Raw genomic sequence first — 24,482 nt, 5'->3', positions numbered from 1 at the left:
TGGATGGTTCGTCTGCTTCAGTGGATGACCCTGCTTTCTCTCCATACCATACATACTTTTATAGAACTCTATTATCTCCCCTTACTCTCCTTTTTTCTAAGCTAAACAGCCATAAGCATCTTAACCAGTCCTCAAAGGGCAGTTGTGCTAGCCCCCTGATCATTCTGGTTGCTCTTTTTCTGCACCTTTTCAAGCTCTGCAATGTCCTTTAATGGCCTGTAGGTTGGGGAAATCCCTGAACCATGAACTTGCAAAGAACCTTGGGTATAAGCTGATGCTCACGTTGGTGGTACCTATAAAACTTTCTGCTGCACTGCGGCTCAAAAATAACAACCCAAAAGGGGCATGTAGTTCCTTAGAAGGCGGGAACCAATGTTCATGTGTCCTGACTTGGTCAATGAGAGAGGGCTTTGAGCAGGGCTTTTTTTCTGGGAAAACAGGTGGCGGAACTCAGTGGGTTGCCCTCGGAGAAAATGGTCACGTGGCTGGTGGCCCCGCCCCCTGATCTCCAGACAGAGGGGAGCTTAGATTGCCCTCCACTCCGCTGAGGTAACCAACTGTTCTCTTATTAACATCTAGATAATGAGTGTGGACTAATATGAATCTTGAGATGGGCTACATAAATATTAAATAATGATGTCTCTCTAGAGGTAATGTCCAAAAATAACTATATCCCATTTATCATAATGATATACTGTGCTGTTTCCCTGTCTCCCCATCTCAGGAACAATAATAATACTGTTTCATTCAACACACTTTAGCTTAGACTTGCCCCCCCCCTTAGGATAACAGTGATTAAATGATCATTTACAGTGGTCTTACAACCTTAAATAGGTTATATCAGTCATAGAAAAATTTTTGCCATTTTTTTTTTGGTGAGTCATAGTATCAGACAACACCCACCTAATTCATTGCATGCCTTGGTGTTTAGTAGAAACATTTGTTTTAACATGTTTAGAAGACATAATGTTATATCTGGAAGATTTCCTAAAACCTGGTTCAAAGCAGCCTACATGTTGTAGCATCAGAGGTGCTTGCCAAAAGTAGCTGCGTTAGGGCTGCCTAGCTATCCTCTTAAATACTATTTCAAAGCTGTTCAAAAATAAGGACTTGTAGAAAATAGGGTGCTTTCTCAAATCTGGCTCAGAGGCACCCACATGTCTCATGTTGGAGAGTAAACCAGGGCTTGGACCTTTGGTTAGATCTTTGGAAGAACAAACTGTTTTTATTTGGTTCCAAACTTTGCCAGAGTCTGGTGGAAACTTTCCCAGATCCCAAGGCTTAAAATGACATGTGTCAGACTTACGTCTACAGCAAAATTAAATTCACAGTTCTTCTTTTCCTGTTGGGCATGGGGAAGAAATCTGGGTCAGAAAGTTCCATCTGTTTACAAATTAAGAGCAATGACTTTGTATTCTGCAAAAAAATTCATTTTGCATCTTGCTGTATGGTATATGTGCTGAAGCTGAGATTATGTACAATTTGGATGTAATTCCATACAGTTAAACTTATGAAGCTGCCTTATATTGAGACAGCCACATCTATGATGTGTAGGGTTGCCAGGATGAGCTTGGCAACTAGTGGGAGACTGGAGGCTGGGGGAAATAAAGAGGTAGCCATAAGAGATGGCTTGACATCCCTTCCAGAGAAAACCTGGAAGTAATATCATGCCTCTCTAGGAATTGCCAAAAACTCTATGAAAGTGATGTTAGGCCATAGGTTACAGCATATTATTTTTTTTTGCTTTCTTCTGTTGACCACTGGAGTGCTGGCCAGCAAGGCCCCCTGGCCGCAGGAGATCTGTGCCCCCAGCAGGCATATAGCAACCCAGATGGTTCCTAGACTAAGATTAAAACAAAACAGGAACAGACAAATAAATTCTAGGAAATAAGGAAAAATGGAGCCTCCATTACTCAAAGCAGTATATTGCTAATTGCTGGATACTGTTTTATCCAAATAGGGCTTGGAAAAAAAATTGCGAACTTCCCAAGGCCTTGGCTTGGTCACTGCTAGAGAGCTAGTGGCTTAGCTACGGTGTCCAAGCCAGCCTTTTTCCGATCAAGTAAGACAGTGCTGAAGTTCTTACCTGAACTGAAGAGGCTAGCATTAAATTAGTAAAGATAAACTGTTATATCTATTAAGTGTCCTTAAAATATCACCTGAAGTGAGACATTATTTTTATTTAATTGACTAACTGAGATTGATTAATATCAAGGTTGTTAGTCCATAACAAGAGCTTTAGCAGCTTAATAGTCCGGTTCTGGAGGGTTTTAAAAGAACAGATGGTGCTTTATTTACTGCTACATCATAAAATCTAATTGAAAGCATTCCTACTGTAAGAATTCTTTTAAATGTCCTTCCAAAACTGCATATGGCTTTGATTTAAGACCCAAGTCTTAAATCAGCATCAGAGTCAAGCATCTACTCTCTCCTCAGCTGCATTCACACAAGCATATAGAGGCTGGCATCAATGTATCTCTTGTATCCACTAATTCTATTGGACAGCACCTGTGTGGGACAACTGTACCCTGTTCAAGAATGTTGTGAGTGGCAAAGACCAGCCTAAGCTAAGATCTAACCCATTGTGCAACTAGTTGTAACACTTAGGGCCAAGTTAGACAGGACAGTGCCCTGCTGCCATTTTAAAGCCTACTGAGATGATTTTAAAATGGTGCAAAGGCCTAAAGCACAGCAGGATGAGATGTTCTGATTCCCTCTGCTCCTTCTCAGGTGCCAAAAAGCCATGAGGTATGCGTGTGGTGCAGTTGTTTTGGCATTTTAAAAGGAGTGAGGAGGAACTCGCCTGCCACACTGTAGGCCCAATCAGAACGAGGCCATCACACCATTTTTAAATCATTTCAGCAGAGTTTAAAATGGTGGTGGCGTCCATGGGGTTGGACTTGTGGACACCATCAGGTCTACTGTGGCCTTATGTCAGTAAAAAAAAAAAAAGGTTCAAGTACAAAGGAAGCAGTAGTCCTGAGCAGAGTGTTGGAAATAGCAATGTCTGGTCTGGAGAGCGTTGGCTTCCATTTGGCACCTAGATAAAACACAATATTAGCCTAATGATTAACCTAGATGGAGGACTTGACAGCTAATGTTGTCTTTCTCATACATCTTTCAGTATGGTAGTACTTCCATGTGGTTTAAAACTGTGACCTGTGCCAGTTCTGAGCAGCTGGGAACCATTTGTTTGGGATAATTGCCACCTGAACTATTTGAAGTGCAGCCAGGGCTCTTGACAAACCCATCGAATTTTATTGTATGCTTTGCTGGCAGCAAATGCCACAGAATTCTGACCTGGGCCCAGATGTCCCTCACCAAGGGCTTGCAGTTCTCTTTCTGTCATCACTTCTCTTTCTTCCCTTTTCATTTCTCTTGCTGTGCTACCTTTGGAGACAAAGATGGATGCTTCTTAAATCATGAGAACATAAAAAGAGCTCAGCTGGATCAGACTAGAGATTCTTTTAGACCAGCATCCTGAATCACACAGTGGCCAACCAGTTGCCATGGAAGGTCAACAAACAGACCATAGAGTCCAAGACTTTCCCCTGATGTTGCCTCCTAGGGTTGCTGTTCAGAGGTTTGCTGTCTCTGAATATGGAGATTCCCTTCATCATGGCTCACAGCCACAAATCTTTCTAATCGTCTTTTGAAGGCATCCCTGCTGTGGCCATCACTACATCCTCTGGCAACGAATCCTACAATTTAATTACTCATTGCATAGAACAAGAAGCTTTGAACAATAAAACGAAAGGGAACCACAGAAAATGGGTGAAATAAAGGAATGTTTGGATAGAGCAGAGGCAGTTACTTGATTCATGGAGGACAGGTCCATCTGAATATGGAGGACATCAATGGCTATTAGATGTGATGGATAAATCAAACCTACATGTTCAGCGGCAGTAGGCCTCTGAATACCCTGCAGAGAGAATGACGGGGCAGACCTTCTGGGATCTCTGCTTGGTCACTGCTGGGCTAGACTTCCCATTGGTTTGGTCCAACCATGCTTCTCTTATGAGATACTCTGCATTTCAGACATCCAAGTAGTTTTTAATACTAGCATGTCTGCTGTCTGCTGTCAGCTTTTCTGTTTTGTCACCGGGTTTGATTCCCCACTCCTCCACTTGAAGCTAGCTGGGTGACCTTGGGTCAGTCACAGCTTCTAGGAGCTCTTTCAGCCCCACCCACCTCACAGGGTGTTTTGTTGTGGGGATAATAATAGCATACTTTGTAAACCACTCTGAGTGGGTGTTAAGTCATCCTGAAGGGCGGTATATAAATTGAATGTTGTTGTTGTTGTTATTTAATGTTCATGTTTGAGTAGCTCTTGCCCATAAATAAAAAGCAAAAAATTATGAAAATAGTGAAGTTTCAAGCAGATCTATTTGTACCCTGTGCCGCTTTGACCATGGAGCCAAAGGTGCTACAACTCGTAGCTGACTTCTGGTGACTTCTGGTGGGGTTTTCAAGGCAAGAGACTAACAGAGGTAGTTTGCCATTGCCTGCCTCTTCCTTGGAAGATGCTCCTCCAGTTACTAAGCAAGGTGGACCCTGCTTAGCTTCTGAGATCAGACTTGCTTGGGCTGTTCAGGTCAGGTCATGGAGCCAAAGAGATTGACAGAAAATTGATATACAAGTTTGTATTTATCAGAAGCACTGAAGTCATAAGAGACACATCCTGCATGTGCTGATTGGACTGGAAATTGCTGTTATGATTGCTCAAATGGGAACTCGCATAATTTGCTTCCACAGTTCTAAATTGACATTAATTTAATCTAACAGCTGTTTTATTGTGATGTTACAAGTTATATAACTGACCTTAGATAACCATGAATGCCAAATGGTAGTTATCAAATAGTGGTTTGTCAATAAATTGTGAAACAACAGATTCTGTGCATTAATGTCATAAGTTTAAAGAACCAGCCTCCATTTGGGGTTCTTGAGTGCCCTGTTTGCAAGCTCTGAAGCCTCATTCCATAGATGTTAAGAGTTTTTATCAGACTCTAAGAACATTATGCATGTGCTTTCCTGGAGAGGATGTGGCTTAGTGGTAGAACATCTGTTTGGTACACAGAGTGTCTCAGGTATGGTCCTTGGCACCTCCAATAAAAAGGGCCAAATAGGAAGTAATGTGAAAGACCTCTACCTAAGACTCATTCATGTCCTCTGATAATAACCCTCATTCACGTTCTATGATTAGGGTGTGGAAAGTGGACAGGCTACATATTGTGGGGGGCATTCCTATCACAATAGAACAAGCACTGTGCAGTTGGATTCTTTCTGTTTCCATATGTCCAATTACTTTGAAGGACGCCTTAGAAACTTAAGAAGATGATCCCTTACAATGGATTGACGCCACTCTGGTAAAAGCCATTATTTCTTTATTCTATGGTAAATTTCAACAGAAAGTTTGGTAGAGATTGTTTTAGGCATAAGCACATTTAGATTATTCTATTCTAGCCAACCTTCTATAAAAATCTAACAATACTTGCACATTATGTGATGGTTTGTAAAATGAGCCAACTAATATGTTTTCTCAGTGGATTTTAGAACAGTTGCCCCAGTTCATCAATCTGTTCCAAACACTAGAGTTGCCATGTTTCTGTTCCTCTTTATTTAAGTGGAGGAAGCTGATCTGCATGTACTTCCTTTTGAACAAATGGAGATTTCCCCCCTTGGTGTATACAAGCAGTCCATGTGTGAAAATGACCAGCATACACTAAAAAGACATAATTTGAACTGGGTAGTTCAGTTCACTCAGATCAGGAGACAGCACAGATATTCTCATCTCAACAGGGGAAAGGTCAGAAATAGAGATGGGCACGAACCAGAAAAATTCCAAACATGCAGTTTGTGATTCATTGCGTTTCATGAACCACGAACCACAAACTTTCATGAACTTGCCCTGGTTCATGAACAGGTTCATTCGGTTTGTGAAAATGTCGCTTCTGGGTCAGCAGAAGGTCTGCAGAGAGCCCATCGCCCCCATTGCATAGGAAACTGATTGATGTCTGAAGTGACAAACCGAAATACAAACCAAGTGAACCGGGCTAAAATTCGTCACAGTTCATGAGAAATGAGCTCCCACTAACCGCCGGTTCACAAATTATTAACCAGCGCAGTTTGTGACGAACTTCAGTTCGTATTTTGGTTTGTGCCCACCTCTAGTCAGAAACATAGTTGCCTTCCCTTTAAACCATTTTTGCTTATTTGAAAGGATATTACATCAGTTGGTGCTCCAGCATCTTCCAGAGGTTTTTTTCATTTCTGATGCAATAACAGCATTACTGCTGATGGCCCGTGTAGCGGTCCAAATTTTCCTGCCTTCCCAAATAACTGCTTTATGTTTTCACTCAGAGAAGATTACTGTAGCTCAGAAACATAGGAGCTCAGTCCAGTATATGCCAAAGTGTGTTTTGGCTTTAGAGTATGCAAAACAGTGAAATCCCTAATTGGTTCTCCTCTGACTCCCCTTCATTATGCCTGCATTACCTGGTACAATAAATTAGGCTGTACACAACTGATTCTAGTAGTGCAAAAGATATTAAGTAGGTGGATGTGGGCTAACGATTTTACCATAAGAAAGGTGTAACATGAAACATAAGCACTTTCAGCCGTTCAGCCTAATGGACAATAATCAGCAAAAGCTGGCTTCGTTTGGTACAATGTGCAAGAAGGAAGAGGGGACTACAGGAAAATGTACATAGAACAACAAACAAATTAGTCCCAAGTACGGTAATATGATGGCTGTTTCCACACGACTTACCGGCCTCTGGAACGTTGTGCAAAACACACGGAAGATAGCATCTTCTCGCACAAAATTGCGCCAGGAAGACACGATGTCGCGCAAAATTCCTGGATGATAGTGTCTTCCTGGTGCGATTTCATGCAAGAAGATGCTATCTTCCATGTGTTTTGTGCAGTGTTCCGGAGGCCGGTGTGGAAACAGCCGATATTTTGTCCAAGTTTGTTGCTCAGGTCTGTCAACTCCCTTCTGCTAAGTGAAGAGCCTCTTTGACTGGAGCAAGACTTCTCACTTAGTGGAATGGGAATCATGAGATCCTACTCGATAACATTTCAGTTGTAAAAAAATATATATCTATAACGCGAGAACAACGCAGCTGCTACCAAATTGACGCTGGCCAGTTAAGAGACAGCTTCAGCAAATTCATTTTAACCAATTTCCAAGTCATGATTTTATCTGCTCCAAAATTTATCTATATAATTGTATCTACAAACTCTTTGCAGGGGTGTGTGTGCTTGCATGCACATACACACACAGGGATCTATTCCAGGTGCTAAATGGAATGCTTTAATCTTCTTTTCCCCACCCTGAGCCTTCCTCTTAAACAATCATGAACTGACACACATAAGGCAACTTATCTCGGCACCTCTTGTCAAACCACTTGCCAATGGCAACCCCTGATAAGGATGCACAGTTTTCCAACTTCCCACCATCAGGCTGGGTGGTGATCTCAGTTTCCCAGTTCTTGTAGGCAATGTTGTTGCCTGTCATGTCCACCCATCTTCCTTCAATGGCCATGTCATTAACACCAAGCCAGATGTCCCCGTCAGACCCAATGCTCTTCCTCATGTACTCATAGAGAGCATCGTTTTCATCTCCTGTTTGGGGGGTACTGAGGGTGCCACCTTGAGAGATACAGTCTTCACTGGCTTCATGGTAGGTCTTGGCATTGGAAAAAACCAGGAAACACTTTTGATTGATCTTGGTGCCTTTCAGACACACTAACAAGGGACACAGAAAGACAAAAGATGTCATTAGAAATGGAATAATAATAATAACAATACAGTCCAGTTGATTCTAGCTATCCAACTAGTTCTGGTCCTGTGAAATGTGAAATGCTCGAATATGTACTCTTATACTACCTGTACTTCATGTTTATTTATTTTATTTATTTATTTTATTTTTAACCCGCCCTCCACACAAGCAGGCTCAGGGCGAGGTACAACATTGATTAAAATACAACTTAAAATCAATTATAAAAACAGATAAAATGCTGTGCCCCTTTCGGGGAAACCAGCGGGAGTGGACTCTCCATACCCTTTGTAAAGGGAGACTGGTAGAAGGCTCGGCAATGATGGGCTAAAATTAGCCTCCACCATATGCCTGGTGGAACATCTCTGTCTTATCTAATGTCAGTCCTAGAATTGATTATGTTCTGTTTCAGCAATTCTTCACCTCTGTATTGGATCCTTGCTAATGCTATGTCTTTATAAAATCCTATGACATTGTTGTGGAAATGTCCTTAATTCTGTATAGAAATGTCCTTGATACTGTTAGGAAATGTTCCCAATACTGATTGTACTAATCTCACATGATGTAATCCACCTTGAGTCTCAGTGAGAAAGGTGGACTATAAATGACATAAATAAATAAATAAAATACTAGGAATTTGTGGCCTTCCTACCATCGTGGTCAAACCATATTTAAGTCATAGATTTGTTCTACAATAAACAAATTACAGTGCCATCCTAAGCAGAGTTATACCCTTCTAAACACAGTGAAATTAATGGGTGTAGACAGGTGTAACTCTATTTAGGATGACACTCTCAGAGAGGCAAGGAAGCCAAGCCTGCATTTCAGCTTTGCAACTGAGAGTTCTTTGCGTTCTTTAAACAACAGTAATCCATACAATTGCTTTTTAATACAGAAGAACATGCAGTTGTTTCTCAGTCGTTACAACAGGTGGAACGCCTTTTCTTGAAGACGGTGCTTCTGCGGCAGGAAATGAGACAACCATAATATTTTTGCTTGCAATATGCATTGCTTCCCAAGATAGTTTTTTGTTACGTAGGAACTTATTGGACGGTGCCTGTGATGATAATGTTGACAATACAGCTTCTTCTACTCATTTAATTGTAAGTGATAGAATTATCTCCCACCGCACTATTCAAACTTAATAACTTTTCTTATCTAATCTTTTACTTTTAAAAAAATCATGAGCAATGTTGCCCACTCCCTGACAATAATATCCAATATCCGTGCCATTTCATTGGAATGTTCTTCTCCTTCTTTACTATTTTTTAAGGTGTGAACTTCCCCTCTCCAGCAAAGTGGTATGCCTAAAAAGAATCTCTTGTCCCCCAGCTATGTTCTCCAGTGCAATGAGGGACTTGAGAAGAAGGGAATGTGGTTTGGTTGTGCTTTGCAGAATTGGGGGCTAAGCCCTCTGTACTCCTCCTGTCCAGGTCACAGTCTTCATTTTATTCTCGCAACTACTATGTTATGGATTAGGCTGAGATGTAGTGAGTGACTTGCCCTGGGCTGCATGGCTGAGCATGGGTCTGAAGTTCTGAACTCATTCCACTGACAGGCAGTGTGTTTATTATAGTGACACTGGATCATTCCTCAAAGGATCAGCAGTTTTATGCCACATGACAGAGGATGAGCTGACTTGCTGGAGGCCACAAGATGGGCATCATAACTAAATGGGCCTTTGAACATAGTTCTGCCATGCCTAGAAGAGAAACCAAACATTACCTTCTTTAAGGTTTCCCAAATCCGATTCACTTTCCCCCCTTCCAGCTGAAGAGCAGCTGTGAGGAATGTTTCTTTAAAAATGAGGGAGAGCCAGATTTGGCTCAGAACTGTAGCGTGGCAAGAGGAGGGGCTCCAACCTTCCCCTTTTTCCATTTTCCCAAGCTGAAATGGTGTAGGGAGGATGGGAGAGTGGAGTTATTTCCCCCTTTCTTTTGTGGCTGAATGAGTCTTAAGAATTTCACCCATTCCAAAAGAGAAAATATTTCAGTTCTCACCCAAATGCCCCATTTTTTCATCTAAGCCAGTGAAAAAAGCAGCACTCCCTCCCTGAACTGTTCTTGGTGCTCACTTCTTTAGATAGCAGAATGAGACCTAATGAACTAGAAGTATGTGACAGGAAGCCACACGACAGGAGAAGGAGAAATCAGAGTCCCTGAACCTCCTTGTGCTAAAAAGGAATCTTCTCCACTGCTCAGTGGACTTGACCATCTTTCTGCTTCTCTTGGCATGCCTAAAAGTGGGGGTGGGGGGAATGATGCCTTGATGTCCAGTGTCACCCAGAAGTGGTTTCACATAGCTGACATGATGCCAGTGTGATGCTTAGGGATTTGTCAAAACTATAAGCCCATGATATGGGTATTTGCCAGAAGTGGTATTGCACTATTGGTCCAACGTCACTTTCCGGCAATTTTTCCCTTGTTGCCCCACTGAGCAGTGCCAGGCAGCAAAGAGGGGGGGCTGGGAGGTCTCCCTAGCTCTCTTACTTGTGTACCAGCATCCAAAACTTTAAAAATCATCCCAAAATGATGGCTTTATAGACTATTGCAACCCCTTTGTTGAGTCTCTTACCCACAGAAGACCTCTTCAGATAAATGTGCCCTGTCATGCTAAGCATGTTTATTTATTCAAATATTTATATTCTGCCTTTTCTCTTGACTCAAGGTAACTTACAAATCGTAATCAAAGCATCTCAATTTAAAATCAGCAACATAAACCTCCAAATGAGGCAACATAACCCCCCCAAATTTGCTTGTCTCTATGCTGAGCAAATATCTCAGTCACCATATCTGCCACGATTCTATACTCCTGCCATAAGGTGAGTCAGTTCTGTGGTCCGAACATTAAGATGGGTACCTGTTTGAAGTGCTTGTTTTTCTTTTAGAAGAGCCACCTCCTGGGAGATGTTGTCTAGCTGTTCCTTCAGGTCTTCGATCATCTTGAGGCTCACCACATCTATTGAGCAAACAAAGCAATAAATGAGGATGTCTGTGTCACAAAGGCAATCAGAATGATGCGTGGCATAAGAGATCCCTCCCTTCTTGATGATTCAACATACGATAACAAATTAAAAAGGAACTAGTAGATTCCATGTTTATTACATGGGATAAGAAGGTTGATTTCTGTGCTGTGAAAACCCTTACTTGCAGTTTGTTGCTTAATACCTCTTCAGAGGCCAGTTGAAAAACTGGTAATCCCAACTGTATTTTTTTCACTCTCTCTCTCTGCAGTCTCTTCCCCGCCCCTCATCCCTTTGCATATTTTTTACGATCTATCATCATCTCTATTTTAGATTCAGGAACACTATTATACATTAATCTTGCACCATGATATAATTCACATAATATTGTATGCTGCATAGAACTCATGATCTTAGCACCTCAGATATTTTTCCTGCAACGTTATTGCTTAAGTCTTGTTACATGTTCAAGAAATCTCTGCTTTGGGTCACCACAGCAAGCCATTTTTAGCAACGCTAATGGAGCTATACTGGATTGTGAACCTTTCTTTAGTTTCAATGGACACAATAGGGCTTTCTTATTAATCCCAAGGAAGGAAATCCAATATGGTGTAAAGGTTAGAGTTTTGGACTAGGATCCAGATACTAGGATCGAGAGCCAGTTTGGTGTAGTGGTTAAGAGTGCAGGACTCTTATATGGAGAACCGGGTTTGATTCCCCACTCCTCCACTTGAAGCCAGCTGGGTGACCTTGAGTCAGTCGCAGCTTCTAGGAGCTCCCTCAGCCCCAGCCACCTCACAGGGTGTTTTGTAGTGGGGATAATAGTAGCATACTTTGTAAACTGCACTGAGTTGGAGTTAAGTTGTCCTGAAGGGTGGTATATGAATTGAATGTTGTTGTTGTTATAGGATCCCCAGTCTGCTGTGAAACGTGTTAGAAATTGGCACTATTGCCAACCATTTGCAACTGTGTAGCCAAAAAACCCAGTTGCAAATAATTGCAACGATAATAATTGCACAGCACAACAATAGCACATTATCCATCAATGCATGGATACAGCCTATGTTGATTTCATCCTTCCTCCCTCCCAACCAGAATCTCCTTGGTCCTTCTTCACATGTTCTGTGAGCACAACTAAGGAATGCTTTGTTGCCTTTTGATCATGTAAACAGAGCAAAGAGTGAAACAATTTAAGAGGCTGTTAATGCAAGCCAACTGACTGTATAAACCCATGTGGTACATGCCCTGGAGTGGTGGACTAGGATCTGGGAGATCCAGGTTCAAGTCCCCATTCTGCCATAGAAGCTTGCTTGGGTGAACTTGGGTCAGTCATGCACACTCAGCCTAATCTACCTCAAAGAGTTGTTGTGAGGATAAAACGGGGGCAAGGAGAATGAGGTAAGCCACTTTGGGTCCCCATGGGGGAGGCAGGTGGGGTATAATGCAGTAAATAACTAGAAAAACAAGTGCTGCATAGAATTATGTTTTAGAACCGTCCCTTATTGGGAGACACATAGGAGACATACAGCATTATAAAGTTTTCAAAACTGTTTAGAAATGGAATCCCAATATCCTTAAATTTGGCCACCTTAATGATATAATCTTATGTCATTCTTGGCTGCTGGCTTGGATAGCTTCCAATGCCATGTTTTTCTTCTGCCATGGGTTGATGCATCTGATGAAGAGAGCTGTGGTTCTCGAAAGCTTATGCTACAGTAAAGTTGGTTAGTCTTAAAGGTGCTAGTGGGCTCTTTTCTATTTTGCTACTACAGACTAACACGGCTAACTCCTCTGGGTCTATGTTTTTCTTCTGGATCTCTCTGTTTTTGTAGATGATGATGCTTAAGTAATTGTCCCCATGAGTACAAACTGTGAGAATTCAAAGGGTTTTTTGAAGAGAAAAACAAAGCAGAAGGAGGAGGTGTATTATTGGCTCATTTAGTCATTATTCAATTAACGGAATGGGTTCTACATTAGTCATAGTTATTATGTTGGTTCCTCTAATCAAAACATATTCTAGGAAACATCTAATTTCCAGTGCTCTGTTCAAATGAAATAATTCATGACAATATTTATCCCTGTTTGATATTAATCTGTGCTCTAGTTGCCCCCAGGATCTGTTCAGCGTTGCCAGTTACCTGATTCTGTTATAACTTAGGATGAGGTTAGCTTATACAGTCCTTGCTGTCTGGAAGAAGTTTTTTTCTGTGCCATCTCCTTTGGTCTTATTTAACAACACTGAGGGCCAAACAAGACATGACAGCATCTTTGTGGCTGGCACAAGAATGCCACTTACAGGGAAGGGGCATCCTATCCTCTTCCCTTTCCTCTCCTCTGTCTGTCACTCATGCCCCTCTCTTTCTGTCACCCCAACCCCTTCTCTTTCACTTCCTCTCTTTTGTCTCCCCCTCCCTGTGAGACTTATGAGGGGTTGGCTCACTCACCCACCTCCTTCCAGTGCTGTGCCTATCTGGCCATCCTCCCTCTCCACTGCTCTGGCTGCCCAGCCATATACCCCCCGCCACTCCTCTACTCACACACTCAATTGCCCAGTTGTCTGTTTTACATTGCAGTGGCAACAAAAGGGAATGGGGTGGAGGCAGAAGCTCCAGCTTGATGACCCTCTGAGGAAGTTGAGAAGGGAGACTTGGCTTGCCTGCCCGGCCATCTCCAATGTTCTGGCTGCCTACCTCAGTGTCCATTTTGGCAGCAGGGGGAGGAGGCAGCAGAGGTTTCCCCTCCTTGTCTACCCACCTACCTCCAGCACAGCCACCTCAGTGGCAGTTTAAGTGGTGGGGGGAGGATGGGGGGAGCATAGGCAACCCCTCCTACTCACAAATCTGCTTCCAGTGCTGCCACCTCAGTGGCTATTTCTGTGGTGTTGGGGGCATCGGAGCTTCACCCAGCCAGTCCACACGTTTCCAGTGAGGCTACTTCAGGGTCGAACTAAATATGATGGCATCTTCACAGCTGCCATGAGATTGCTGTTGCCATTTTAAAGGGATTATAAAATGCTGCAAGGACCTGATCCTGATCCAGCCCATTACACATAGCTCTTTCCTCCCTTCCCTGTGCTGTTTCAAATGGCAAAACAGCTGTGGGTGGGTGTGGCCCCCCATGAGGACACCATCACATTGAGTTTGACTTTCAACAGCTGGCAGGAATGAGGAGGCTCCCAGGAGACTGTTGTCTGTGCAAGTGCAGACAACTGCTCTATGTTCTTAGGTTTTTTGGAACCCCCTTCTCTTTTCTTAAGGTTTCAGATTTTTATGCAAGTCTGGGGGTGGGAGGGGGGACAAGTTTTGGGGAAAAAAATCTCCCATCTATTAACTTGGCCTTGATCTGCAAATTTAAGTATCTGCAGATTTGGCCACATGCTGCTATGTTAATATAGACTTATTTTCCAATAGTATAGACTTATTTTCTGTTGAACCAATGAGAAGTTAAAGATGGTCCAGTTCTTTCTGTACCACACATTTTGGCTGCTGATGCAAATGTATAATTATCTTTGTCTGTAAGATTAACAATATATTTCAGATAATGTTAAGAGTGACCTTAGGATCAGGAGACATTGAACAGCAAGGCATTTAATTAAACTAAGGGCATCAGTCTAAAATATATGAATGCCATGAGATCTACATGTTCAGAGAGATATCTCCAACCTAGTTTTATAGGTAACTAGCTTGATGCCCGTGCTTCACTACGGTATTTAACTACTTTAAATCCAGTTATAATATTTATGTGTATGTAACATTTTTTGATTTGTCGAGGAGGTGTGTGTTGAGTTCGTTTTGTAGTATAATAGCATAGTAGTCAAGCTTCATAAAAGTGTTTGAATAAAGCGAAGCGTGTTGATAACAAAAACTGATTAAGTGAATTTTGAAATGTAACATTTATTGAAGAGATTTTTAAAAGGAAAATATTGTAGTGCAAGAAATAAAGCGAAAAATATGTACAACCATTTTTTTTTCTCCTGAAGGACCTCTTTGTAGACCACATTGGTGGTTGTCCCTTCAGGTGCTAGGATCACCAGGCTGCTGGGTGAACTCACTCTGGAGCAGGCCACTGCCCATGTGAGAAGCAATCCTCCCTCAAGTCAATTCCTGCCACCTTCAGTGTCTGCCCCTAGGACTTGTTGATCGTCATAGCAAAGCAGGCCTTGAGGGGGGACTGCAGTCTTTTGAATTCAAAGGGGTTCTCTGATGGTATGTGTGGTATGAACACTGACCCCCCCCCCCCAGCACTGCAAAGTGTAACATAAAAAAAAAATCCTGCAAGGGAAGAAGCTATAGAAAGAATATTTCAGAAAAGAAATTCCATTCCCATAACAATGCTAACAAAATGCAAGAGCATGTGTGAGGGCCTTGAGCTCCTTCGAGGAAGGTCTTAGATATAAATGTAACAGGTACCAGCTCCATAAATAGAGGTGCTATTAGTAATTAGCTGAACCTGCTCCATAAAAATTCCCCTATACAGTTTTCCATCACCCATCTATCTGAAGAAGTGGGTGGTGACTAGACGTGGGCACGAACAGAAAAAAAATGAACATGGTGTTTGTTGTTCGTTGCCATCTACGAACAATGAACACTGACAAACATGTTCCTGTCACTAACATGTTCGTTGTTCATGGGGGCCAGCAGGCTCTCCTCCAGCCATCAAGATCCCTACTGCACCACTCCCAGAAACCCTACCTGAGCAGGCAGCAGTAAATGTACCAATAATAAATAATAGCTTGGCCACAGAGCCTGGCAGCAGTCCTGGAACGTGAAGGGGTAGATCCCTATCCCATCACACACAAAGAAAATTCAAGCTCCAATGCACTCACCCTGTCTCTCTAACAGCAGCTGTCTCTCCCTGAATGCCAGAGCTGGGAGCCCCCCTCCCCCCTGGTCTTTTCCTCTTGTAACAAATTTGGAGCTCCAGTCCACACTTGGAAGGAAGACCTGCCTATCAAGCTAAATTGGGCTTAGATTGGGGTTTCCAGGGCAACAGCAGGAGTTCAGTCAGAGTTCAGACAATCCCTGCCTGAGTTGCCATGGGAATTTTTTTTTATAATAAATTTATTCCACATTAACTTAAAACATAACCATACAAAACCCATTCCACATAAACATAATCATACAAAACCCAAAATTGCCATGGGAATTGATTGCAGGTGCCAGACTGTCTTGACTAACAGACTGTCTTGACTAACAGGTCAAGACAGGCTTGACTAACAGCAACGAACGAGGCTTGCCACGACCACCTGTTCGTTTAGAATGGGGCCTCACGAACAGCTCGTTCGCGAACAGCAGATTGGGCTGTTCGTGGGTTTTTTTAGTTCATATTGCTGTTCGTGCCCATCTCCAGCGGTGTCCCACAAAAAAATAGAGATTTTTTTTGACGTTACACTCAGATTTTTTTTTGATGTTGCACTCCACAGGGGTATCTAGCAGAAGAGAAGGAATGTTTGGCATCTACCCATGCATCTGACAAAGAGAGCTGTGGTTCTCGAAAGCTTATGCTAAAATAAAGTTGATTAGTCTTAAAGGTGCTACTGGACTCTACTAATTTGCAACTACAGACTAACACGGCTAACTCCTCTAGATCTAGTAAAATAAACGGTTAGACTTTAAATTGCACTCGATCTTTGTTTAATTTTGACATTGAAAGGCCAAAGTTGGCTTCACCAAACAGATGAACTAGCTGCTATCAGGCTCTCATTAAATATTTCAGTCCTTTCTTGAAACCACATCAAACTTCTTAAAGTAGTTTCTTCAATTCCCACTTTTTTCCGGGTCAGCTTATTTGCTCAGGCACTCCTCCCTCACACCTGGATTCAGATACCGCTGACAGGCTCCCTCCCTGTAACTGACAGTTGACTTCAGCGAGGCCATCCGAGGGAAGGCAGGACACCATGTGGTGCTCCTCCACAAAGCTGGAGCCCAACATCCAGCTAAGAATCCCCTTCTCAATGCCTGTCTTGTAGTTAAGTTCATTTGTCATGTGTGATTTTGATTCACGGAAGCTGCTTTGGAAGCCACGTTTTTGGCAGAAAAGCAGTCTGAAAAATAAATTAGAAATCAGATAGAGAGCAGCCATTTCAGCACAGAGCAAACCATGCTGCCCCCAGGACAGAATGAGATTCCCCACTGAGATCTTTTCAGACATGGGTTTCAAGAGGGGCAGAAAAAAATGATTTACACTTGCAAAAAGTCCACTTCTTTACTGGTGTGTGCAACACACACAAAAAACTTACAAATTACAACTACTGTTCTTAGGGAATGGTTGTAAGTGGATGTCATCATTTTCAAGCAACAGCAGAGGTTTGTGTGTGTTGTCTATTCTATATAACAATATATTAAAACAAAGAATATATAAATCGTCAGTGAATGTCACAAAGTTGGATTTATAAAAGAATGATCACCACCGGACGGAAACTGCAAGATCAGCCCTCCCAGATCTCTTACCTTTCTTGTTTTCTGGTTTCTTCTTGAGTTTGACACTTTGCTGGGTTGCCAGTTGGGCCACACTAAAAAGGCACACAATCAGGCAGGCTGCTCGGAACGCCATTCTGCTCCTGCTGCACTCGGAACAAGTGGAACAGAAGTCAATGTGGTCTGCCCTGAGCCAGCCTTCTGAGCACAGGCTTTAACCAAAAATGTCTGGCCAAGAAACCATTCCAGATTCTTCCCTTGCATTCCTCTGACTGGAGGTTATTTTACAGATTGCTGGAGGAGATCCAGGATCCGGAGGGCTTAGAGAACATTGACTCTCTTCCTATAAACAGGGGGTGATGGGAGGGGAGAGGCACTAGCATGTTTCTTTTGTTTCCTAGGTTTTGCTTAAACTTACATCAGACTGCCAAACAAAATCACTAAAGGCAAAAGTCTCTTTCCAGTGGATTTTATGAGACTCCAAAATAAGGTCACAATGTTTGTCTGTAGAAGTGGCTGAGAGTTGCATAAGAGAGAGAAATTCAGCAGGGGCAGTATTTCTGCTACATTTCCATCCTGCCCTTCCTTCAATGAAGTCAGAGCAGCCCCCTCCCCTACTTTAGCTTTCACAATAGCCCCATGCAGTAGGTTAGGCTGAGAGAGTATGCATGGCCTAAGCTTCTTGAGCTACGTGGGGATTTAAACCAGAATCCTTATCCAACACCGCTCCTCCGCCAGTTTTGAGCTGTGATGATGACACTACACCACATTGGGTCTCCCGTCCCAGTTTGGTGATGAATTTATGTGGAGGCAGGCAGTACCTATTGAAATTCTGCCTGTCACAGAAATTGTAAAGCACTGTCACAAAAAATGTGGCAACCCTAGTCAAATGGCTTGATCTACAGGGCAGGCAGGGGATGTGATGCACACATGGGCCTTTATGTGAGCCACAGTTGCATGTTACATTTCAAAAAAGAAGTAGCTCTACAAAAAGAAGTTAAGGAAGGACACCTTTGCCATTATAAGTTTCCAAGGAAAAGGGCTAGAGGCATACTTCTTTAAAAAAGAGCAAAAAGCTCTTGATCCTGTGATCATGTCATTCAAGTAGATTTAAGAGTAGCCAACCTGACATTTATACTCTCATTTCTTCAGTTTCCCAATTTGTACTGTTAGGAATGCTTGATAGGAGAAAAATGAGCCAAAATTACACAGACAACTTGCTGGTTCGGCTCAGTAAAACAGCTTCCAGAATGCTGAACCAAAACCAGGAAATGAAATTGAAACAAGCCCCTTTCACTAAAAAGTCTGTGTGTTTCATTTTGTTTCATACCTTTGGTACTGGGCAGGCTCACCTTGCAGGACAGCCCAGCAGTTTATTTTCTTGAATTGCGGCAATCAGATCCCAAGGGGAGAGAGACCATATGTTATTAATTAACTCCATTGACAGGAGGAGGAAATGAAACCAATGCACTTGAGTGCATCTTCTCTCCCCCTGCCAATCAGGTCCTCGCAAAGAGAGACCCCCTCCCTTCCCCATCTATCAGCTTTGAAAATGTTTGGAAGGGAGACTTCAACCATAGACTGCAATTTGAAAGACATTTCCCTGGGAGTGAGCACTACTGAATAACATGAGTAGACCTGTTTAAGATTGCTCCCCCCTCCCAATCCTGTGAGCCATTCAACTACTCTGCCCTTTCAAAAACAATCCTACCTGCCCCTGCAGCAAAAGGAAAACTTATGGGGAAAACGTAGGTCTGGTGGGGGAAGGGATTCAGCCAGTCATTCTACTTGCCCGCCTGCCTGCATGTCATTCACAGCTGCGAGTGCAGGTGGGCCCCCGGGATTCCAGGTTGCTCTGCTCAGGAGTTAAACTGCAGAGACCTCTGCCCCTGCAATAAAACCCCTCTGGGAGCAGTCATGCCAAATACGGACGGGTAAGCTCATGATCTGTCCTTTGATCCAGGCAGATTAGCTGGCTGGAGCCGCTCCTCCGCCAGTTTTGAGCTGTGATGATGACACTCCACTCCTCGGAGAGATCAGCTCACCATTTTCCTTCACCAAAACCTTTTTGCACTTGTTGCGGTGCTCTCCTACTTGGGAACGCCCACTGTTCTACCTGCTGACCCTCGCTTTCTACAGGTCCATTGTTCCGTGTGTGTGTGTGTGTGTGTGTTATTGTGCTTGAGGAAAAATTCAGTGGATTGATCATTTATAGACTAGGAGGGGAACTAATGGTTGATGGGTCAACTGGTTTCAGTATAAAGTGTGTTTACATGCACTGTATAGTTATGCAGTAGTGTCAAGTAATCTGTTGCATGGACTAGGCTCATGTTTTAAATGAAAGGGTGATTTCCAAAGGTGTTAAAATTATGATGAAGATTCTTGAAGACCTCCTTCTGAGGGTTCTAAATAATAAAAAATAAGCAACTGTGGGATCTTATTAGGGAGTTCCAAGAAACATATTTCAATTTTTTCAGTCTACTGAATTGCCAAATTAAGAGAGCAGCGTAATTTAATTTAATTTGAAGAATTTCACCTTTGGTTGCTGGGCATTGCAGGGTAACCCATAACTCCAGCTGGAACGCCGAACTTCAAAAAGGCTAACATATCACCTAGATCGCTAATTCAGAATTTGAACATTAGGCTATGCTGCCAAATTTCCTGCAATTGCATGATGGACAGTGTGTGAGTCAGAAATCTATGTGAACTTGATTGAGTGTGTGTGTCCCTACGAGTCGCAATCAACTTATGGCAACCCCAGCAAGGTGCTTTCAAGGCAGGTGAGAAGCAGAGATGGTTTGCCATTGCCTTTCTCTAAAGAATCTCCTTGGTGGTCTCCCATCCAAGTATCAACCTCGTTTAGCTTCAGGCTATACCATGCTGCCTTCTCTCCCTGTGAACCTGATTATACCCTCTTTGACAGCGATTGTGAGAAATTTAGTTGCAAATGATCATGTAGGGGTATAATGCCTGATTCCTCCAGACAAAAGCAAACAAATATGAGCTAAAGCTTGTCCGTACAATTCATCTTGAGAATACTCCTGTGGCTTGGTACGCAGGGTAGAACTATTTGAAATAAATTTGCTGGCGCCACTGCATGTAAACCAGCCTTAACCACCATAACAGATTAGATGGCATTATATTCATAACAAGTCAGCTCTCAAGAAAGTAAGAACTGCTTTGCTGAATGAGACCAAAGTCAACATTCCATTTGCAATAGATGCTCCTAGGAGTTTGCAAGCAGGGCATAACAGAGATGGCCATTCCATTACACGGAGGCTTTGCTGAGTTATTGTCACTAGCAGCCGTTGAAAGCCTTCTTCTCCATCTTGTGGAACCTACAAGATAGTTCTCATTTTGGAGATAGCTGATCTCTGACAGCAACCCTTTGAGTCTGCTCCATGTGAAGTGATTTAAACCAGTCCAGGGCACATTCTTTGATGCCCACTTCTGTTTCTCAGCACCTCAACATGATGGCATGGTCTACTCAGTCAAGGCTGCAGATTGATACAGGAGGAGCAATAAGGAGGCACAGCCTTTGCCTATATTCAGATGGAGATCATTCACTAACACTAATAGTGCTGTGTCTGTCCCACCCAACTGTTTGTCTTTCTGAGGCGCAAAAGGATGTATGAATTCCTGCATGACCTAGTAATTTAACAGTTTTGCTGATGTAGAATCTGGCTAGATCTAGCATGGATTTCACAGTAAACAGCCTGAAATATCCAGCACTCTTTCATCACTCCATTGCATTGCTAATCCAAGGTTGTAGACCACCTTACCTATATGAATCCATGTGCCAATTTCATTCTTCCAGCAAGTTCTTCAGATGTGCTTATTCATCTTTGGTTTTGTGGCAGGCTTTCTTCGATCTGCCGCATCCCTATTTTTAGGAGATAATAGGTCCTTTTCAGAAGGCCTCAGCTTAAATGTGTACAGCAAAGGGTGTATGGATAGCACTGCTATTCTTTATGTTGGTCTGCCAATTATTTGGGTTGTTCTTAATATGTTTCTGTATGTAATGTTTTCTATGTTTATATATAACGTGTTTATATATGTATGTGTGTCTCTATGTGTCCATGTGTATGTATGTATGTATATTACAGGTATACATATATATATTCATCCCTGTAGGTGTTTGCGACCTGCCTAGGAGGGGAGATAGAATAAAATATTTTAACAAATAAAAATGGAATACTAAAATAGGTTATGTAACTGAAATATTCAGCAAGTATTGCTGCAGTTTATGTACCCTACTTTGCCAACGTATCATTCCAGTTCGATCATTTTCTTTTTCAACAGAATTTTTTAAAAACCTGTGCTCTGTAACGTAGCATTCCAAATTCTTGGGATGTTGGACCACTGGTTTTGCTTTGTAATGTCCCTCCATCCTTCTACTTGTACCCTTGGGAACGTGTCCATATGTATCTCTATTGATGGAATGCAGCATGAAAGTGTATGCTCACTATAAAATTGTTAGTCTTTAAAGGTGTCACAAGACTCCATTGTTCTGAAGATTTGCAACAACAAAGATTCCCTTAGCAATAACTGCTCAACTCTCCATGAACAAATAAGGTAAAAAAAGCATTTTTACAACCCTGTTGATCTGCATTAGAGCTCCTATTGTTTAGATTAGAACACACTTCTATAGCCAACACACAAAGCAAAGCGTTTTAACCACTAAACAGACTTATTTCTTATTTTCTGTTAAGCTCTAGGGAGTTATTCAAATCTTTCATCTAGTCCATGCAGTTTTTGGATGCTATATTTGGAGAAAAAGCAATTAAATATTTCTGGGACAAAATCTGGCCTCTGTGTCCTACAGATGTTTCCTTTTATTGCTCTGTTGGACTCATGACAATGAAAACGTGGCAATAACTGCGCAGCAATATATGGAACTTTCCACCAACCTTAATAGAAATAGTTATCAAGCCCATTTGAGGAACAGAGAACCATTCTGGCTGGGTGAACTGGCAGTTGCCTGGAGCAACGTGTCTGTGTATTTCTGCAGAAAATGCTACATCTTGCCAGCAATGTGGACCTGCCTTTTCTTAGCAGCATGACACAGACTGTTTACTTCCAGGGTATTCTTTAGTCCTGCACCGTTTTTTTAGACTGGGTTGGCCCCACATTAGACTTTTAGTCTGAATTGCCATTATTTGTTCACTCGGTTTCAATAGAAAATTCAGACAATGTCATTGGCAAATGCTTACATCCCACTGTTCCTTTTTGTTTTTTTCAGATGCAATTTGTACCATTTTAAAAAAAAATAAATGCAATCACAGTGCCAGGGTGACCAAAATGCCTAGTCAAGGTACTTATTTTGGTTTCTCAGTTTTTCTTTCTTCCTTCTCAATTAAACCCTGTTTTCACATAGCAAGCTGTTTCACATTCAAGAATCAATTGTAAATCATTACCTCTTATTTGGGGGGCAGGGTGGAAGGAAACTTAAGTACCTTTAAAAGTTTGATTCTCCTTATTTATCACAATTATCCTTGTGTCATCATGGTGCTTTTATCATTATTAACTATTTTTTTTAAATATGAAGTGACTTTGGTGGACTACAAAGTGAAAAACAATACCTTAAGCTCTTCCTCTACTCCTAATGGGTATTATGAAAGAACCAGTCAGCTGCTAGAGAACAGAAAGTAATTGAATAGACTGAAAATAAAGGCATAAGTAAAATTTCTAGAACTTCGCTGATGGAAATTTCTTTTGAGTTGGTATATAGTAGGGAAATAGATTCACGGGAATAGATTTTCATTGCAGGAAGTTAGTGCTACCTGAAGTGACAAGTGGAACCACCAATTTAACTCCACTTGCAGTCAAATACAGAAAAGACATCTTTCAGTTGTGGTATGAAATATCCACTTACTCACAGATATAGTAATAATTACTATGTTATTATGTTGATGCCATTGCCTGTGGTTGTGGATCCATTCTCTTGTCAAACTGTGTAAGTTTAATGTATTGTCGAAGGCTTTCACGGCCGGAGAACGATGGTTGTTGTGGGTTTTCCGGGCTGTATTGCCGTGGTCTTGGCATTGTAGTTCCTGACGTTTCGCCAGCAGCTGAGGCTGGCATCTTCAGAGGTGTAGCACCAAAAGACAGAGATCTCTCAGTGTCTTAAAAGGTCAGGGGGCGGAGGAAATGCAACAATATAAATACAGACTTCTGCTGTGGTCTGGGACACTGAGAGATCTCTGTCTTTTGGTGCTACACCTCTGAAGATGCCAGCCACAGCTGCTGGCGAAACGTCAGGAACTACAATGCCAAGACCACGGCAATACAGCCCGGAAAACCCACAACAACCACGTGTAAGTTTAAGATTGCCTGCTTTCATAAGAATCTGTCCATCTAGTCTGGTCATCTTTGGACTTGCTGCTTTGAGCGCCCCTGCCATTGGAGGCTAGATGGGTGGCAACTAGAGGCGGGCGCAAACCGAAATATGAACTGAAGTTCTTCATGAACCAGTGGTTCATGGAAGCTCATTTCTCATGAACCGTGACAAATTTTACCCCAGTTCGATTCATATTTTGGCTGTCACTGCAGACAGCTCGGCGCTGATCAATCAGTTTCCTAGGCAACGGGGGGAGGGATGGGCTCTCTGCAGACCTTCTGCTGACCTGGAAGTGATGTTTTCAGAAACTGAACAAACCGGTTCGTGAACAGGGGCAAATTCATGAAAGTTCATGGTTCGTGAAATGCGACGAACCACGAACCACACGGTTCAGAATTTTACCAGTTCGTGCCCATCTCTAGTGGGAACCCAAGAAAGGGCCTTCGCGGTTGTGGTGCTGAAACTTTGAACTCCATCCCCAAGGAGATTCGTCTGTCTCCCTCATTCATGGTCTTCCACCAGTGGGTGAAGACTTTTTGGTTTGGTTTGGTGTTCCCCTACTAACTGTTATTGGCTTTCATCCCTGGTTATGTTGTTTATATGTTTTATTGAATTGTTTAAATACTGATATATGCATATTATATTTTAAGTGCTGATTTAACATCTTGGGTGTTAACCTATTTAAGTAGAAAGGCAGCATAGAAATGTTTTAAATAAAATTATTATCAGCGCTGTCAACTCTAAAAGCACTTACTGCTTAAGGGGGTGGGCAGAAAATGCTAGATAAAGGGGAAGGGAGCCCCAGACCACAGCAGAAGTCTGTATTTATATTGTTGCATTTCCTCCGCCCCCTGACCTTTTAAGAATCTAAATCTAAATGCACTCTGCAAGCAATCACAATCTTGACAGTAGCCACATAAGCATGACACTGGGGATGAAGGGAGAAGACCTATTTATAAACTCACTTCCACAGGTTGATCGCCC

At 42.3% G+C, this 24,482-nt stretch overlaps 1 protein-coding gene across 1 annotated transcript; it reads right to left on the bottom strand.

Annotated features, from left to right (window-relative positions):
• Window positions 1-5,367: 5,367 nt before the first annotated feature.
• Window positions 5,368-17,409, bottom strand: CLEC3B (C-type lectin domain family 3 member B). Its single transcript, XM_054991423.1, has 3 exons — window positions 17,192-17,409; window positions 10,640-10,738; window positions 5,368-7,749 (listed from the first exon to the last, which is right to left on the bottom strand). Exons 1-3 carry the CDS (start codon window positions 17,292-17,294, stop codon window positions 7,349-7,351), a joined length of 603 nt encoding a protein of 200 aa, XP_054847398.1. The 5' UTR covers window positions 17,295-17,409; the 3' UTR covers window positions 5,368-7,348.
• Between the last annotated feature and the right edge of the window lie 7,073 nt (window positions 17,410-24,482).

This window comes from Eublepharis macularius, chromosome 11 (assembly GCF_028583425.1).
Source record: "Eublepharis macularius isolate TG4126 chromosome 11, MPM_Emac_v1.0, whole genome shotgun sequence".
In the NCBI taxonomy this organism is placed as follows: Eukaryota; Metazoa; Chordata; class Lepidosauria; order Squamata; family Eublepharidae; genus Eublepharis; species Eublepharis macularius.
This window is presented reverse-complemented; position numbering and strand designations above follow the sequence as displayed.

What these genes read in the sequence shown, in the direction of transcription:
- CLEC3B (XM_054991423.1), bottom strand. Translation starts at nt 17,294, where the DNA reads ATGGCGTTCCGAGCAGCCTGCCTGATTGTGTGCCTTTTTAGTGTGGCC. An exon ending in GAAACCAGAAAACAAGAAAG is followed by an intron (nt 10,739 to 17,191) that starts GTAAGAGATCTG and finishes TTTGCTCAATAG; the next exon opens with ATGTGGTGAGCCTCAAGATG. An exon ending in AAAACAAGCACTTCAAACAG is followed by an intron (nt 7,750 to 10,639) that starts GTACCCATCTTA and finishes GTCCCTTGTTAG; the next exon opens with TGTGTCTGAAAGGCACCAAG.